At 39.4% G+C, this 16,968-nt stretch overlaps 2 protein-coding genes across 2 annotated transcripts in view; both read left to right on the top strand.

Moving 5' to 3' along the window:
- Window positions 1–8,926, top strand: part of LOC109992423 (connector enhancer of kinase suppressor of ras 3) — a 46,681-nt gene extending 37,755 nt beyond the window's left edge. The window contains exons 16-25 of the mRNA XM_065966258.1: window positions 1,925–1,978; window positions 2,762–2,801; window positions 3,318–3,487; window positions 5,119–5,192; window positions 5,506–5,577; window positions 5,703–5,767; window positions 5,884–6,008; window positions 6,372–6,696; window positions 7,085–7,275; window positions 7,426–8,926. Of these exons, the coding sequence (XP_065822330.1) occupies window positions 1,925–1,978; window positions 2,762–2,801; window positions 3,318–3,487; window positions 5,119–5,192; window positions 5,506–5,577; window positions 5,703–5,767; window positions 5,884–6,008; window positions 6,372–6,696; window positions 7,085–7,275; window positions 7,426–7,626 (1,317 nt within the window). The 3' untranslated portion in view covers window positions 7,627–8,926. The remainder of the gene's footprint in view (window positions 1–1,924; window positions 1,979–2,761; window positions 2,802–3,317; window positions 3,488–5,118; window positions 5,193–5,505; window positions 5,578–5,702; window positions 5,768–5,883; window positions 6,009–6,371; window positions 6,697–7,084; window positions 7,276–7,425) is intronic.
- Window positions 8,927–9,092: 166 nt separating this feature from the next.
- Window positions 9,093–16,968, top strand: part of scaf8 (SR-related CTD-associated factor 8) — a 32,877-nt gene continuing 25,001 nt past the window's right edge. The window contains exons 1-2 of the mRNA XM_020645021.3: window positions 9,093–9,248; window positions 10,518–10,601. Coding sequence (XP_020500677.2) covers window positions 9,219–9,248; window positions 10,518–10,601 — 114 coding nt within the window. The 5' untranslated portion in view covers window positions 9,093–9,218. The remainder of the gene's footprint in view (window positions 9,249–10,517; window positions 10,602–16,968) is intronic.

A 16,968-nucleotide genomic window follows, 5' to 3' on the forward strand; every position in this document is an offset into this window, starting at 1 on the left:
CCAAAACATTACGTGGACTCACCTGAAACCAGCCGAGCAGTCTCTGTTCCCTCTCAAGTCTTTTCGCGACATGCTCGCCGAGGTTTGGTCAGACTTGGAGCGGAGCTGTCGGGCAAAACTATTTTCATTGACGTTGTGGTGGCAGGTACAGTAAACGTTTTATTCGCATAGCTGTGTGGAAACTATCATTTTGTTTCTTCGCAGGCCATGTTTTTGTCTTTGCTACAAAAGACAACACGCTGCATTTGACAGTAGCTCCACAAGCCAAACAAGGACATTTTACACTAAGGAGTTTTTCAAACGTTTTCATGCTCTGGTGAAACTCGCTCGAGTCGTTTAAAACACCGATGGAGATTATTTTGACTGTTGTTTTAATTTCCTTTCACCTTTTTTTAAACGTGGCTTTTCAGTCTACAGAAAATGAACAGACAACACAATGAAGTTTTGGTTTCGTCCTGTTTTGCAAACGTCGACCACCCTTTTTACATTATTATTATTTCCATGACTCCGTTTTGATAGGATGAATAGGCTATTGTTCGCTTCTACTTGCACATAGGTTTCTTGCCTTTACTTGTCATGTTTGGTTCAACTAAAATCAAGATGTTATGCCTTGGTTGCTGCCTGTGCCAAGCAGCAAGCAGGTGATGCAGGAATGTTATCTGGCAAAGTGAACTGATTTGTTTTTTCGTTACTGCTCATGGGAAATGAAATGTAAAACTGCAGATACATCTATTCTATATGAATCTCAGAACTGGATCCACACTTCAACCTTTAACATCTGCATTTACAAAAAGAAAAAAAAAAATCCTACAGGAACTTGGTTAACACACACACCTACTGTTAGGCTTGTGCTGTGGTTTCTGTGGTGATCATCATATCTCCCACTCGCAGCCAGTTCATTTGTAAAGCCGGAAAACAAGAAATGATGCATTTGTGTTGTGCAAGACAAAGACACACACATACACAGGATTTTGGTGAAGATAAGCACTGTAAGGTTGGCTGTCACTGTGTGAGCTTTGGTGCAACAGAGGATACATAAGCTCCGCTGTTTTTAAATCGATTAAGTTTTAGAGTGTATCAGGTACGTGACTATTTGTCTTTTATGTTCTTTTTTTTTAAGGGACTGTTGTAGATTGAGTTTGTGGGGAGTGGTTAAATGGGAGTGACTGTAACAGGACTGATGACCATACGACCACCCATAGGCTTTTACATTTCCTGATTTTCAATTTCTGTTAAGTCATTTCTGAGATTTGACTGTATTCAATCTGAAAAGGCTTCTCAACAGAGGAAGGTTATTAAAAGTCTGGCAACTTTTTTTTTATGATATTTCCTGTCTCCCTTAGGTAGTTCTAAAACGTTGCATAAAAGGAACCTAACTGAAGGGGAAGTTGGTCAATACTGGTGACTTGGATGTCTCAAAATCTCTCATGTCAACGTTCCTTTGGGTTGATGATGAATTGCAAAACAGACTTTTTGTTGTACCCATGCTCAACATTGCTTTACAGCTAACTTTGTTGGTGTGTTAACTTAAAGGGGACTTTGAATCGTCAAAGGTTTCAGGTAGTGTAGGCAGGCATGTGTCATATTCAGAATTGCTGACAGGGACAAATGTGAGCTGTGAGTCAGTGTGATAAATGCTAATTAAGTTTTTTCAACTTTCTACTTGCAAGCTTACGAAGCTTGCATTTCCATAGAAAGGAGAAGCTTGACTTCCTCGAGGTGCTTGTGCTGTTTTTCACTCTTGCAAAAAGACAAAATGTCAAGTTGAGAAAGATTTACTTTGTTATCTGCCCATGACATCACTTCCTCTTGTCATGCTAAAGCAAAAATTTTTTTAATTTTCAACCCAATTTTTTCTTTGCATCGTAGACCAGTACCATCAATCTTTGTATCACAAGTCGCATCTTCTGCTATCTTTCAACAGGCTGCCTTCCCCATATCTGTGCCCCCGTCCATGGCTGCCGATGACTACAACCCTGTGAGTCTTCCTTCCCTTTTTCGTGTATGACATTTACAACGACTGAGTTTGCCTTGTTTTTGCAACTAATGAAACAGATACCTTTCTCCTAATGGTTGATCTACTTCTGCTTCTCCTATTTTATGATGACAAAGTTAAATACCATTATTACTGACATTGTGGATATTATTCTATCTTGTTCTTTGTTGTTGTCGTTGCTTTATTTGTCTTCCTGCACCTCCCTCTATTCCACTCTCCAAGCCCACCACAGTCTCAGCAGATATCTGTCCATCATGAGTCCGGTTCGGCTGTTTTTTTTCTGGCCACTGTAACTTTGCTAAATGTTGCTCCGTGCTGTGTTCATGATGGATTAATGTTGGGTTTTTGTAATATAATATAACAAAGCGTAAGGTGCTTTACCTGCTTTTTTGTAAAGTGTCTTGAGATAATATTTGTTATGAATTGGCGCTATACAAACAAAGATTGGCCGATTGATTGATATATATATACAAACAAAGGCATATACTCCATATAAGGGCACGCTTGGTTTCCCTTTGCATTCAGAGACCGAAGAACAAAGAGAGACAAATCTCAAGACAGAGAGTCAGGTCACAGAGGAAGATGTTTGTTGGGGGGGGGGGGGGGTAATGTGTGAGTGGGGAGATGGAAAGAAAAAAAAAATGCATGTGACATGTGTGAGAAACAGGATGTTTCACGCAGCCACTTCACCTCAGCTGTGGGGACAGAGCCTGTCAAAGTTATCTCTCTAGCCTAACATTTGCCTCCACTGCTTTCCTCCCGAAGGTATCCCTCCGACATAAATCCAAGAAGAAGAGCCGAGGAGGTAAGTAACACCCCTCAAGCTCTCATCACTTTGTCTCTTCGTGTGCTCTCCTCAACTGTAATTTGGACCCTCTGTGGGTGTGTGCAAAGTGTCATGGCAATTGGTGTGTGCAAGAGGGCTTTTAGCCTACACTGCTACTTTCACTTCAGTTTGTCTCTATTTTAGTTCTCTGTACCAGTGTCTCGGGTTTCTCTCAGACGCATACTAATTTCATTCATTTCAGATTGTTTGTGCTGTTCCTGTTAGCTCTGTTTGATTTCTAACTGGAAGAGGTAGGCTGATTGTAGCTGTGGCACTTTGCAAATGACTGTAGTGGATGCTGTCCATGTTTGTTCCGTGTTATTTTTAGAGGTCAATAAGTTATTGACGGAACGCAGTGGCCTGTTTCTACTCTAATGGAAATGTTTTGGCTGTTCACTTCAGGATTTCAATCTCTGCCACTTCTTGCTTCCTCTATTGCTTTAATTGGGTTTTGCTGTGGCTTCATGTTATTGCCTTTTTTTTGTCTTTGCACAGGCAATGGTACAATGAGCAGGAGACGGATCTCAGTCAAAGAGCTCGGTAAGCCAGACCACCAGGGCTGGCTGTACAGGAAGAAAGAGAGCAAAGGCTTCCTCGGTATGAAATGGAAGAAGTACTGGTTTGTGCTGAAGAGGACATCTCTCTACTGGTACGCTAACCAGCTGGTGAGTAAAAAAGAACACGCTTTAGTTCAGGTGAACCTTTTCTAATACAAACATGTTCAATTGGTAAAATCAGCAGCTCGAGCTTCATACTCCATGAGATAAAAAAAAATGTTCAGATTCTGGATTTCTCTCAGATCTTCTTACATGTTGTTCACTCGCCGTCTCTCTCAAATTGCTTTAGTGGTATAACTATGTACACAAATGTATTATGGGATATCATTAACAAGTATTAGGATTAACTAGTGGTTGGTACAAGACTAGGTATTTTATAATAATGTCAAACAAAGAAAATATATGTTAAATAAATATTTTGAGGTAATTGAATGCAGAATAAAAGATAGCTCTGTGGCTTCCCTCATTCTATGGATGGTTGCAAAAAAGTTGAGCAAGTTTAGTGCATTTAAAAAAAGAAAAGAAAAAATTCAGCAGGAAATATAAACACATTTAGTGCTCTAGTGAGTTTTAAAGCAGCTTTTTGGTAACAATGGAACATGTCACCCAGTGTGATCCTGACTCTATGCATTGAGTTATTATTTGTGGTGATTAGTGCAGAAGTAGAATATAGATTCACTGTTAGTTTTGATCTCTTCATTCTATTGTTTAACAGTTTGACAAATACATATCAGTTAATGTGTCCTGCTATGTGATCAGAGTTTGAAAGTTTAAAGATTTGAGTCTCACTAACTTTAAACCATAAGTGTACATCAGCTCCCTGAAGGCAGACACTGTATCAGATTGCTGTGGTTAAAAGTTAACACCTTTCTTTTTGCCAAATGATGAAGTTAACAGTTTCATTTCAACTTGTTATGTTTTCGATGAGTAGAAGTGGTCTTACTGTATCTGTTGTCAGTTTTAGAGCTGCCTCTAAAAGTCAGCTTGACTTTACGTAATACTTTATTTCAGACCCATAGGTTCATATTATCTAAAAAGAAAACACAAGAAATATAAATACAGGACATCAACGAAGGGATAAAATCACTACAGTTCACAATTTGTCAGTGATTAAAAAGAAAGAGACATTTGCATCAGTGTGGGCTCAGTGAGAGACATTATTTCATTTTCTGAATCAAATGAATCGACACATACATTTCTACATAACATTTCTCAATACGGCATGAAATGTGCAGAAATGATTAGTAACATACTCTTGACCTGCACTCACCCATCTTGGTAATTTGAGAAAATATTCTAAAGCTTTGATAAGAAGTGGCACATAATAAGTCTTTTACAGTTCATACAGCGTTGATATTGTGATCACACACACGTACTCATTGAGTCAAAGATGCAGCGTGAGGCACCACAGGCTGCAGATGAGTCTTTCTTGTTTCTGCCACAGCTGTGTCTCACTGCCAGCATGTCACTGCAGAGACTGCCGAGCATTGTCACCGTGTTTCCTGAATGTGACAGTGTCACTAATAGCCGGTCTGACTTCTACACAGATATTAGTACTGACGTGTTTGCTTTCCCCGCATGAAGTTTTCCATCACATTTACTGAATGTCACCATCTCATGACATGAAGAAATAGAAGAAGTAGCCTACTACAATTCAGCAGCGGGTGTCATTGTCAGAAAGTAGTGTGTGTTTTTTTTTTTACCCTCATTGTTGTTCCATGTGTGTGTGTGTGTTGCAGGCAGAAAAGGCTGAAGGATACATTGACCTCACCAACTTCATGATTGACGTAGCCATGGAGTGCAAAAAGAAACAGTAAGCTCTTAGCTTTAGTCTGTTTACTTTCTGTTTGAACTGATTCAGAAGGCGTATTAAACCACCCACAAGCAGCTGTAAGATGGAACTCTGTCATATCTGTATCTGTTAAGGGACCTCGATGACATAGAAAGTACTCCCATGCAGGGTGATAGGAAGAGTTTATTCTTGAAACAATCTCTAAATAAAGCAACAATGTGGTAGAATAAACAAAGTTTTCAAAAAGTCCAGTAGAACTTTGTCTTCACCCTGCTTCTCTTGCTGCGCTGATCCTGTCCTAACAGATTCTTTTTGGGTTCTTTTTCTCACACAGTGCGTTTAAAGCTTGCCACCCACAGGTCATGATGTTTTTCTTTGCTGCTGAGAGCCATGATGAGATGACTGTGTAAGTCTGTGTAGAAGTACAACATTGTTTCCATTCTCCAAGAGTTTTCTTTAAAAGTGGTGTACTTTTTGTCACGTTATTAAGTTGAATGCACTTGTTGTTGTTGTTGTTGTTGTTGTTTTTAGGTGGTTGAATAAGCTTGGGTTAGCCTCCATTCAGTATGAGCCAACAGAACCAAACCCTACTGCTGGTGAGCACCGATGAAAGTCACACATGTTTTTCTGTCACCTGTGAAGTTATTGAATACAATTCTGAGGTTCGGTAGGGGATTTCCTGAGTTGTTTTTACATGTGTGTGTCCCTGCAGAGTGTTACAGTGAAGCCAGTGACCATGAAGAAGCTGAAAGCACCGAGATTCCCCCGCCACCTTACTCTGAACAAACCCTGCGGGACTCTGTGGATGTGTCTGATCCACCTGGTAGCACACATCAGGTCAGTCGTGTCTCTTGCTTAAAATTTCCATCAGCCATCTGCACAAAACTCCTGAAATATCCGAGGCTGAGCTGCGTGCGTAAATACCAATAGCCACAGTGTTCACCACAATTTAATCCAGAGTTTTTCCAGCCATCCTCATGGCAAAATTCCTGCAAAAAGTTGCTGTGTGAATGCAGCATGTAATATTCAGGAAAATTCCCTGCAAGCAAGTGGGCAAGGGGGAGGATGTTTATATCCTCTGTGTGACCGGCTTGTTCTTCTTGCATGTAGTGAAGCTTCATTATAATCTTTTCTGCTGGCCAGCCTTCTTTCCCTTTCTTACGTTGTCTAACATTTGATGTAAATGTGTTTATCTTTCAGGGTACCCTTCCTCCCCCTTACAGCTCTGCAGTCCCCAGTGAAGCCAACGGTTCACTCTCATCCCCCGTCAGTACGATGACATCACAGAGCTCTTCCTCCTCGCTGGCCAAGCACAGGCAGTCCTGGATGGACCTGGTCTCACAGGCGACCCCTCCAACAAGTGAAACGGCAGTGGTGTGCTCAGTTCAAGTACACTCACATCAGCCTCCGCCAGCAGAGACAAAAGTAGAGGATTCTGAGGGGTTGGAGAGCTCGTCTCACCAGGAAGAAAGTCCTGGTGCGGAGGGGGAAGGACAGAGAGTTGTGTCAGAGGCTGAAGAGGAAGGTGAGACTTGCTTTTTTTTTGAGTGTGGTAATATGAGATACTTGTCAATAGTAAGTGTATTTCCCTGAAGGAGATGCCGGTCAGTTCTGCCACTTTGTTATGAAACTGGCCTGAGGGCCGGCATGGAAGTTAGGCTATAAGGCTGAAACATACCAACAGAGAACATTTGGTTAACATCAATGCTCAAAGGAAGATTTTATATTATTGTTGGCACATTTTTCTCATGCTTTAGATTTGATGTATACAGTATAAATTATAATGTTTTGTAGAAGCAGCGGTGTTGAATTGTATTGATCTGTGAGTGATTTCAAGTTTTAGAGCCTTTAAATGTCATGAACTTGTAGTAAGTCGGTGTAAACATTGTGATTTTTGATTTCACTTGTTGCAGGTCATCATGGAAACAGCTCAGATGAGATGGAGAAGTTATATATTCACCTAAAAGAGGCAAGCCTCTCGCCAATAGGAGATCGTAAACCATCAACCAAAAGGGAGTTCAGGGCCTCTTTTATAAAACGCTCTAAAAACCAGACTGTCAATAACCGACTGCATCTTGTAAGGACTCTCAACAGCACATTAAAGGTACATTTTTCAAATTGTAAAATTGTATAGTCTATTTTTAACTCTTCCTGCTGTTTTTACATCTTTTATCTTATCCTAGAATGTTACATTACAGCTAACAGACTTCATTAAATTTCTCTATTTTCTCTGCGTTCTTCTTCTATGGCACAGGCAAAAGAGGCAGACCTACAGGCAATAGAGCAGGTGCTGACGGACCCAGAGCTGACATCAGGCAGGTTCAGAGAATGGAAGGAGGCCAACGCACCCTTGGTGCAGGAGATCTGTGTTAAAGCTCACCAGCAGGTGGCACCAGAGTCCACAAAAGCTGCAGCATCAGCTATTGCTGCTCCAGTAGCCGAGACCAGTTTATAAAGACTATTTTAATATTATTTCTGGGCTCTGCACTTAAAGGACTTCATTTTAAACATTCTGTGGACACACACTCACGGAAGCACACACACGGACACACACACACGGACAGTGGTCTTAAAATTCTGTTCAATATGTAATTTGGATCAATGAAGAGTGTTTTACATTCCTTAGTAAAGATGGCACAAACATGTTATGATAGGCAGATCACATTAAAATGTGAAATGTGTCGTAGTATTCCTTTAACTGTTGCAGGTGTAGGATTAGCCAATCGTACACACAGTTGTTTTTATGTTGTAATGCTGTGAACCTGTGCATAAGTTGTTTTATATTTGTAATTATGGAGCATGATGAAATAATAGACACATTGTTCTCTGCATGGAGACACTTGTTTTTTACATTATGTTTTGTCTACTTGTGTTTTATCAGATGTTAAAATTTTAACAGTTTTTGGTCAATTATTGGTGCCATGCACCCTCACTGACTGGTACATTTGCTTACAGTAACTTTTTGAATAATTTGTGTGCATTGTGCAGTTGAGAAATGACATGGTTATACTTACCATTAAGCCTTTGCCGACTGAACACCAGGGCCTGCACTAACAGAATAAATGTTGGACACAAGTCATGATATTTAAAGATTGTACATTTTAAGTGTCAAATCAGTTCCATTGCTGTGTAATTTTAACTAAGCTCCAAGTGAATAATCTACCTTATTTCTTTTTTAAGCTTAAATTATGTATTTAACCTAATCAAACCATTATTTTTAAGTGAAGAATGGATAACTTGAGAATTTACTGCAGATGTTGACATTAATACTAACCAGTTTCCAGGTGGAATGGTATATAACTTCTACTTGACTCCAGGCAAGTTGTAGTAGTATTATTTAGCATAACACAGGATGCATGGTGAATCATTCTCAGGAAAAACTCTAATAATGTTCTTTAAGGCAAAGCCTCCCTGGGCACTAAGTAATTTGACAGAAACCCTTTGCTTGTTACACACAAACTGGTGATGAAGAGGTAACTCACAGATCCCAGCCACAGCCACAGCTCCAGATAAAGTAAATCTACCCCAAGCATGGAGCCCTGAATTACAAATTGTACTAGTACCATGCTCTGTGCACACAAAAAAAATATAAACACATATTTCTGAATTGCATTTCATCTGTTTCACATGTAATTAAAAGGTCATGTAAATACTACTACATGGATGTGTAATGTAATGTGTTTGTGGATCTCAAGTCTGGCATGAGACACAGATTGCTTGTTGTGTACAGGACAATAAAATCTTGTGATAAATAACGCTGCATATTGAATTTATGTATGGGGTCAGAGTCACCACTGGTGATTTGTCCATCTGGGTAAAGCAACCACTTTACATGACATGATTAGCAGATGAGAACATTTGGTACCCTTGTAGTTCCCTGATGCTGCCGCTAGGTGTCGCCGGTCTCTGCAGCGCTTCCATTGAGGTCCTGCGCCATATTGGCAGTCTCCTCCATCTCACCAGCCCGTCGAGCATGCATGTCTCGAACCGGTTATTGAGGAGATATCTATAAATATTCACAGTATCCCGTGAGCCGAATACAACACAATGGAGGCCGTCAAAGCATTTAACAACGAGGTTTGTTTTAAACCCTAGCAAAAATGTGAACATATTAAGTGTAGAAAATGTATTATTGCACATTTTGCGGTTGCTAGCTGGCTAACGCTAGCATCAAGTTTCACAAGGCCGCTGTCTGTTCACAACAATACAACGATGATGTTAAGCTGTTGGGTGCCTAATTCATGTTAACTATCTGGGCTGTGAGTGCGAATTGAACATCTCTTTCTATACATACCTTGTTTCGTTGCCAATCTGCGGGCAATAATGTCCATTGACCCGTGCTAATAATGAGCAGCTAACGAGCTGCTTGGTATGAAAACCCGCCGCAGCTGCGCGATAACTTGTTTAGCTATCTTAACTCTTATGGACCTGACTACAATACTTAGCGCTTACCACCGCTTTGCCATATTTATATTACCACGTAATACTAACTGTGGTTGGTGATACGGTATTGATGAATAGCGGCACTTGATATTAAACACATGAGGTAACCTAAAACAATTGCATTGTTAGGCTAGGGTAAGTGTTAGCTGTGGGAGGGCTCAGTTTGCATTGACACTGTCCTTTAACATCAATACTGCAAATGCTGAAAACATGCAGACACAAGAAGTAGCTTATAAGAAATGCACAGAACATTTTAAATCCGTATCAAGATGCATTGTTTAATTGTTCTGATGATATTTGATTGTGTAAACGAGGGCCGATACTCCTTCACTATTACTCATAATCTGTATTTTAATGAGCTGAGATTTGATGTTTATAAACTGGTGCTAGTGGAGCATGTTTTACAATCTGCATGCTTTGACCATGAAAACAAATCAGTTTGTCCTGTAGGTGTCTTTTTCTACCCAATGCCAAACCTCCTTTCTTAATCATAATTAAGGTATACCTGCTTACCAGCTTTAAATTGATGCAACATAACAGATAACATGTGTGTGTGTGTGCCACATTATCAGCTGATGTATACTGACACAGTGGATATCTGAATATACTTGTTTAACCGATGCATCGGTGGATCCTAAACATTATCTAAACAAAAAACCTGTCACCTCTTAACATCGTCCATAATAAAACCAAACGACACCTTGTCCCTGACTAAACATGTTTCCAAGATTTTGGTTTGACTAATTGTAAACAAAGCTTGCAGGCAAAAGGGGTTAATAATTTAGATTACTGCTTGTTCACAAAAACGCAAACTAAAGTCGTCAAATGATGCTCAATGTTATGTTTTAGTAGTTACATCCAATGATTTAAGATGTTCTGTCTTGTCTCATTTTTTTTTTCCAGCTGTACTCATTGAATGAGTACAAGCCACCCATCTCCAAGGCCAAGATGACACAGATCACCAAGTCTGGAATCAAGGCTATAAAAGTAAGTATGTAGTGTTTAAGGTAGGGCAGGTAAAGGCGAAAAGCCAATAGTCATAAAACGGGAATGGTCTGTAGTTCTTATGATAAGACGTTGTTCAATGGGGAAATAGGTTTTTAAACACGTAGATGGTTACAATGTCAGACCTCGGCACGTTCAAGGAATTACAGTATGACACTTGAATGTTCAAAGTAGCTTCTTAAACATTGTTAAATCACGGCAATTATGTTGTTACTTAGTTATTAAACACTTAATTCAACAAACAACCATTAATGAAAGAGAATAAGGCAAATGCAAACAATGTAAAGGTTTAAAGATTTACCCATCCGTACATGTTATATCAGGCGTACGCTGTACAATTTACGCACGATTAAGTTCCCGATTTTCTTAGTGCGATTACATTTGATGTCAGGCAGAGTTTCAACCTGATGGCAGGTTGTCAGTTCTGCAGTTTACGCTGAAGCACGAAGGCTGATGACGGCCCGATCAGGTGCTCCCGAACAGATGATTTTCTGACCTGTTCCATATTTTGGTCACACAACTCCTCATAACAGCACACTGAGAGTGGAGCCCAAGCAGATTCCCACACTTCCGGACATTTTTTCCCCCCTGATGGTGCTTATACAAACTGTCAGCATCAGATATCACCATGGCAACAGCAGGCTTGTCTGTTACATCTGTCCTGCCCCTTAGATCATGAAAGAAACATTAGATGGAAGTATCTGCAGACCTTCACCTTTTTGTAAAGATGTAGCTGCAAGTAAGCTTTTGTTTGTTGGTGAGGCTGAGCGCGTGCGTGCGTGCGCGCGTGTGTGTGTGTGTGTGTGAGAGAGAGAGAGAGAATGAGAGGTGTGTGCATTTGAGTCGCGCATGAGACAACTTAAATACACCTATATCTGACTTTAACCTCAGTCTGTGAGAGTTTTCCTTTGACAATTATCAAAGCTCCGTCCTGAATTAACTCGTACAGTGTTAGTGCTCCGGTGGTGCCCGGGAATCAGGTCGTAAAGTGTTAGCACATAAATAGTAAGCTTGTTGAGTGTTGTTAACGATTCAGTCATACACTGTGAGCTGAAATTTTAACATGGATTTTATACAATCTGACTTCGAAGTTATAAACCAGTTTACTGAGCTTCTGCTGCTTATTCTACACTCTGTGCTCAGCGTCTAAAATCTAACGAGACTTGATTTTGACGTTTTGCCCATCCCGAGAATCCAGTTAGCACAGGATAGCTCACAAGAAGAAAACAACCTGCAATCGCACAAGCAGTTTGAATATTTTTTTACCTCTGAAATCAAGTCATGTTTACTTAATATGAAGGAAGGAAATATTTGTTTGCACAGCAGACCTAGACACTTGTCTATTGGAAAGTAAATAAGATACGGACATATTATTTTGATGACACACTGTCTTTCATTTTTCCTCCTTTTGTTGATTATTTGTTTAAAAAATATATATATATCCCTACTGCAATCCGTCCTTTCTGTTAATGCACTGATACGTTTACCTCCTGTGTAATGTATGCCTACCTACGACATTGTATCTTTGAAGTGCCCCTGGTACGGCTGTGCTCAAAAAATCGATATAGCAATATATCGTCATGTGCTCCTTGCAGATACATTTATTGATGCAGATGTTACAGAATTGATATGGCTGCAGTTGATCTATGGTGCAGTTCACAATAACACCCTAACCATAGCTCTGGGATAGTAGTGTGCGATAAGGCGATCTTCGCTCGTGGAGGATTAGAATGTGTTGACGATCGTCCAAAGCAGAGAGATCATAGAACTGGGCTTCAGTGTTCGTTCTATCACGATTCAGTTTATGCTCCGACACAGACGCCTCTCCCCCTTCCCTTTTTGCGTGGCGGGATTCATCGCAGACAATGAAAACGAAACTTAAAGGGATACTTCACCAGTTGAAACATGAATCTGTATTGAAATTGGGTCGTATATGTAGTAGAAATGTGAAATAAATAAGTTGGTGCATTCTTGACCGAGAAAAGGCAGAAAGTGGATTATTGGTTCATGTGGATGAAAGACAACAACTCCCACAATGCACAGCAGGTCTTGTGCCTTGGCTGCAGCCGCCGCCTCCTGTTCCTCCATCAGCATCAACTGCTTGTCGCTATATTGCGGCTCGTAGAGATAGCCACGAACATCCGATATGAGCATAAGACCTTCAAAATATATTGCCGGTAATGGCTACGGCTCCCTATGTGGACTGGTAGATCTCGGCAGACTGGCAACTTTAAAAGTAGATCTTGGTTCAAGAAAGGTTGGGCACTCCTGGTCTACTGAGAGTCTATCAGAGCGGAGCTCAGACAAACAGACAGTGTTGGGAGATATAATCTGTTGCTGCTGGTGATTTTCTGCTCTCGTTTTTACAAGTTACAATCCTCTCCACTCGAAGCTCACCTGTTGTCATAACGGAAACAAGAGTTAAAAGACGTTATCAAACGGAGGGAGGCGACGATGTCAGCGAGGTCCAGACCTCGGTTGTTAAAATAAAAATGTTGATCGGTACAATCATTTGTTTCCATGCATGCTGCTTGAAGTGATGTCAGTCAGCAGCTTTTTCTCCTCTAGTTCAGTGTGTAGTAGGCAGGTGAGAGTGAGTAAACATTGTAGCTGTCTGTCCATTAACGATGTCCCGCCCACTCCTTGAATAAAACTATTCTTTCAGTAAAACTTACTTTGACCATGTGTCACAGAATAAACACACTCTTGATAAAGTTTGTTTACACATTTTTGCATGACATATCCTTTAAACAAAGGCTACTTTTTGTATGAAACTACAGTTGTAGGAATTCTGGCGGGCTACAATAGTACAGAAATACGAGAACTTGGAGTCTACATGTTTTCAAATGAATGCATCACTGTATAAAATGTATCTGATGAACACTAAAAAATTTAAGGAGACAAAAGAGGACACGATACTAAATCATAATCTCAAAGTGGTGCAGAAAAACTCAAATTGTGCATACAAATTGATCCGAAAGAAGGGAAAGACATTTCCCTTTCAGAAATGTTTTTTAGAGGAGACCTCCAGACCCCTATAAAGATTTTCTTTAAACAGAATTGACTTATCAGTACAGTTTTTGTGCATTTAAAAACATTAGCCAGTAACTTGCAAATTAGTCTTTAAGATCAATTAGGAAAAAAATCGTGATCTAGATCCTGCCATAAAAAAATAATGACATAATATCTTTTCCATATAGCCCACCACTACTTTGGGATTCAAATATTTTAATATATTTCTTCTAGGATCTCTGAGGACCTGAATTGAAGTGTTTTAAGTTGTAGTATCCTTATGCCTCTGCTGTAGTTCTCAACAATAAAGAACAACTTTTGTATTGAATTCTGTGTAGGACATGGCTGTTATCCAAAATCAGTGTATATCGCGATATATATCGTATCGGGGCCTCTGTATCGTGATCCGTATGGTGTTGTGGGACATAGTCCCTGGTTGGTTTTTAGTCCACATCAAATGCAAGTTTTGAAAGTTTATAAAAGACACAGCTGCTGACAAAAAGCTCTTTCATTGTGCAGCTCTGCAACATTGCTGTAACTCAGCCCTGCTGTCATCACACCCTAAGACATTCATATATATTCCGCAGCAGCCTAATATGAGTGTCCCAGTCTGTGAATTCACATTCCTTTTTTTGTGTTGCGGAACCCTAACCCTATCCTGTCTCGCCCCTTTAACGCCTCTGTTCCTACTTCTGAAGGTGGCACAGAGAGGGGATCACTTCTTCCCCCTATTACACTACTGAGCCATTCATATTGAATGCAAAACGTCTCAGTGGTGTAACTATCACGCCTTGAAATGGCAGTGTGAATAGGGCTAAAGGGAGACATGTTAGGGGCAGAGGTGAAGCATAGCATGAAGTTGCAAGTCACTTGCCACAAATATTTTGGAATGTGTTGTGGGAACCACTGCTACCCAGATAAAATGAATCTTTACTTAAAGGGGTGATACATTAAAAAAAACAAGTGTTCCTCTGCATCATTATTACTAGCTGCTAATGGATGTTTTTAAAGAAAGATTAAACATGTACCTGCTTTAATTATCTTTTTTATATCATGTCTTCAAACAGATTTACTAACAAAACAATGCCAGACACAGTTGCAATAAACCAGAAACTAAACTCACCGTTATGTATGAGCAGAAACATGGTCATTGTAGGCAAACAGAAACTTTGACAACATGTACAACATTTAAAAAAAAAAGTTTTAATAGGCTTGATTTCATGCACTTGTGTTCAATATTAACTATTTGATTTAATCAATTCTGCCACCTTGACTTTCACGTATATTACTTTAAAAAGATGTATTTTCTTTACTTAACCTTCATAATAATAATAATATCTGGTTTGAAGCCTGACAGAGAAAACTATGACCAAGTCCCACTGACCATCTATTGTTGTAGTTCACCTAAGTTGAAAAACTTAGCTTAAGCTAAGCTAAAAAAGGTTTAAAGGCCAAAGTATTATTGAGTTTTTGTATCACATCATGTTTATTAATTCAAGATTTCTTGGCCTGACAACACAAGTTCTTAACATTAACTGATAATGTCTCCTTGCTCTGTTGTTACTCTTGTTTATAAAGGAACTGCTGTGCTATTGGTGTTGCTGTGCCTCATGTTTCTTGTGAATAACACCCGTTTCCCCTTCCCTCAGCAGCTCTCCCAGCTCCCCCAAAGCACTGAAAGTGAAGCAGGAGGATGGGGTGGAGAGAGTTACAAAGAGATAAAGAGAGTCCCTAACCAGCTTAGGTAGGAGTATGGGTTGTTTCAAAAGGAAGATGGAAGAAGACTGAAATCTCTTAAACTTAATTTGCTCCCACACACTCAGAGAAGTGTGGATTTTGCTGTTGGCACATTGATTCTTAATCACTCTCTGGTTGTCATCAGTAGGCTGATGTCGGTTGTGAGCTCTTGTTGTCTTGAAATTGTCTGGTGACATCATTTTAATTGAAATCTGGTCATGGCATAGTTATTTCTTGGTTGTACAGCAAGAACATTTCAATGTTTCTTAATGAGGCGAATCATTGCAGCGTGAGCAAACACTGGTGATGAAAATTAGTGCTGCTTGATTTGGTAAAATTGTGCGATTAGGATTTTAGTGGACAAATTTCGAGAGGGTAGACTAAAACATTTACTGATCAAAATAATGCATTGTGTTTTTGTTGTGTACATTTGTAAGGCATTATGAGCTGCGGATCATTTTATCAGATGAGGAAATTGAGAAATGATAAAAAAAAATATAATTTTGGGATTTAATTTTTTTTTTGAAAGGTAATATTGCCCAGACCCCCCCTGTAACCGCTCCTTTATTACAACATTACAAACTCAAAACAGAAATCCATATGTCAATAATATATTTGCTTTTAAATCTACAAAAACACTTTTTTTGCTCGATTTAGCTTAGACAAAGTTGAGCAGACCTTTCAGTGAGAAGATGTGTGTGGATCTCTTGCTGCTCCTGTGATGCACATTTGGCTCTTGGTGTTTTATTTATGACCCTGATCAGAACGTTTACACATGCACACATTTATTTAAATCACATCAACGTCATGTAGCTGCTTATTCTCATATTTAGATTGCGATTATATTAATCGTGCAGCACTAATGCAAGTAGATATTTAATTTTATAAAAATGTTTCTTAAAGACAGTCAGTTTTTCAGCCTTTACTCTCAATATAATGGACATCACATATACCGTTTACATATCACAAAGCTTAGGCTGGTAATGTTTGAGATGCTTTAAGGTTGATAATATTTTATTTATGATTCAACAGTAAGACATAGTCAGTATAGTTTAAAAGACAGTATTCATAAACATTGTTAATTCATACATTCCAGAGGGATGTCTTTCATGGTGCAAGGGTACTGAATTTGTTTTGTTTTGACAGAGCAACAGAGTTGTCTTCTGCAAACACTCTGTGCTATGATTATCTATTTAGTCAGCCTAGCTAGCTCCCTCCTTTGTATTAGTTATTAGTTATTAGTTACGCAACAGATCACAAACCTCCCGGATCAGATCACATTTTTTTCTCAGGGATCGAATCGTTTGTTCAGATAGGCCATAAAAAGACCTTTATAATATAATCTTTCTTCTAATCATGTAGCCATGAATTAAACTGTGCATTTTAGCAGCACTACAAATCAAAGTACATCTCCAAAAATATATCCAGCCTCAATTTTCTTCAGTAGACACATTGCAGTGATTTCTAAAGTTACGATACAAGCAGTTAGATATACCTGAACTCAATTTCAATTTTAAAAATCTAACTTAGAGATGCATCATTTCAGTAACAGTAATCTTAAACCTCCCTGATTAACCTAAATCAGGGACATCCACTTTAC

Source organism: Labrus bergylta, chromosome 18 (genome assembly GCF_963930695.1).
Source record: "Labrus bergylta chromosome 18, fLabBer1.1, whole genome shotgun sequence".
NCBI lineage: Eukaryota > Metazoa > Chordata > Actinopteri > Labriformes > Labridae > Labrus > Labrus bergylta.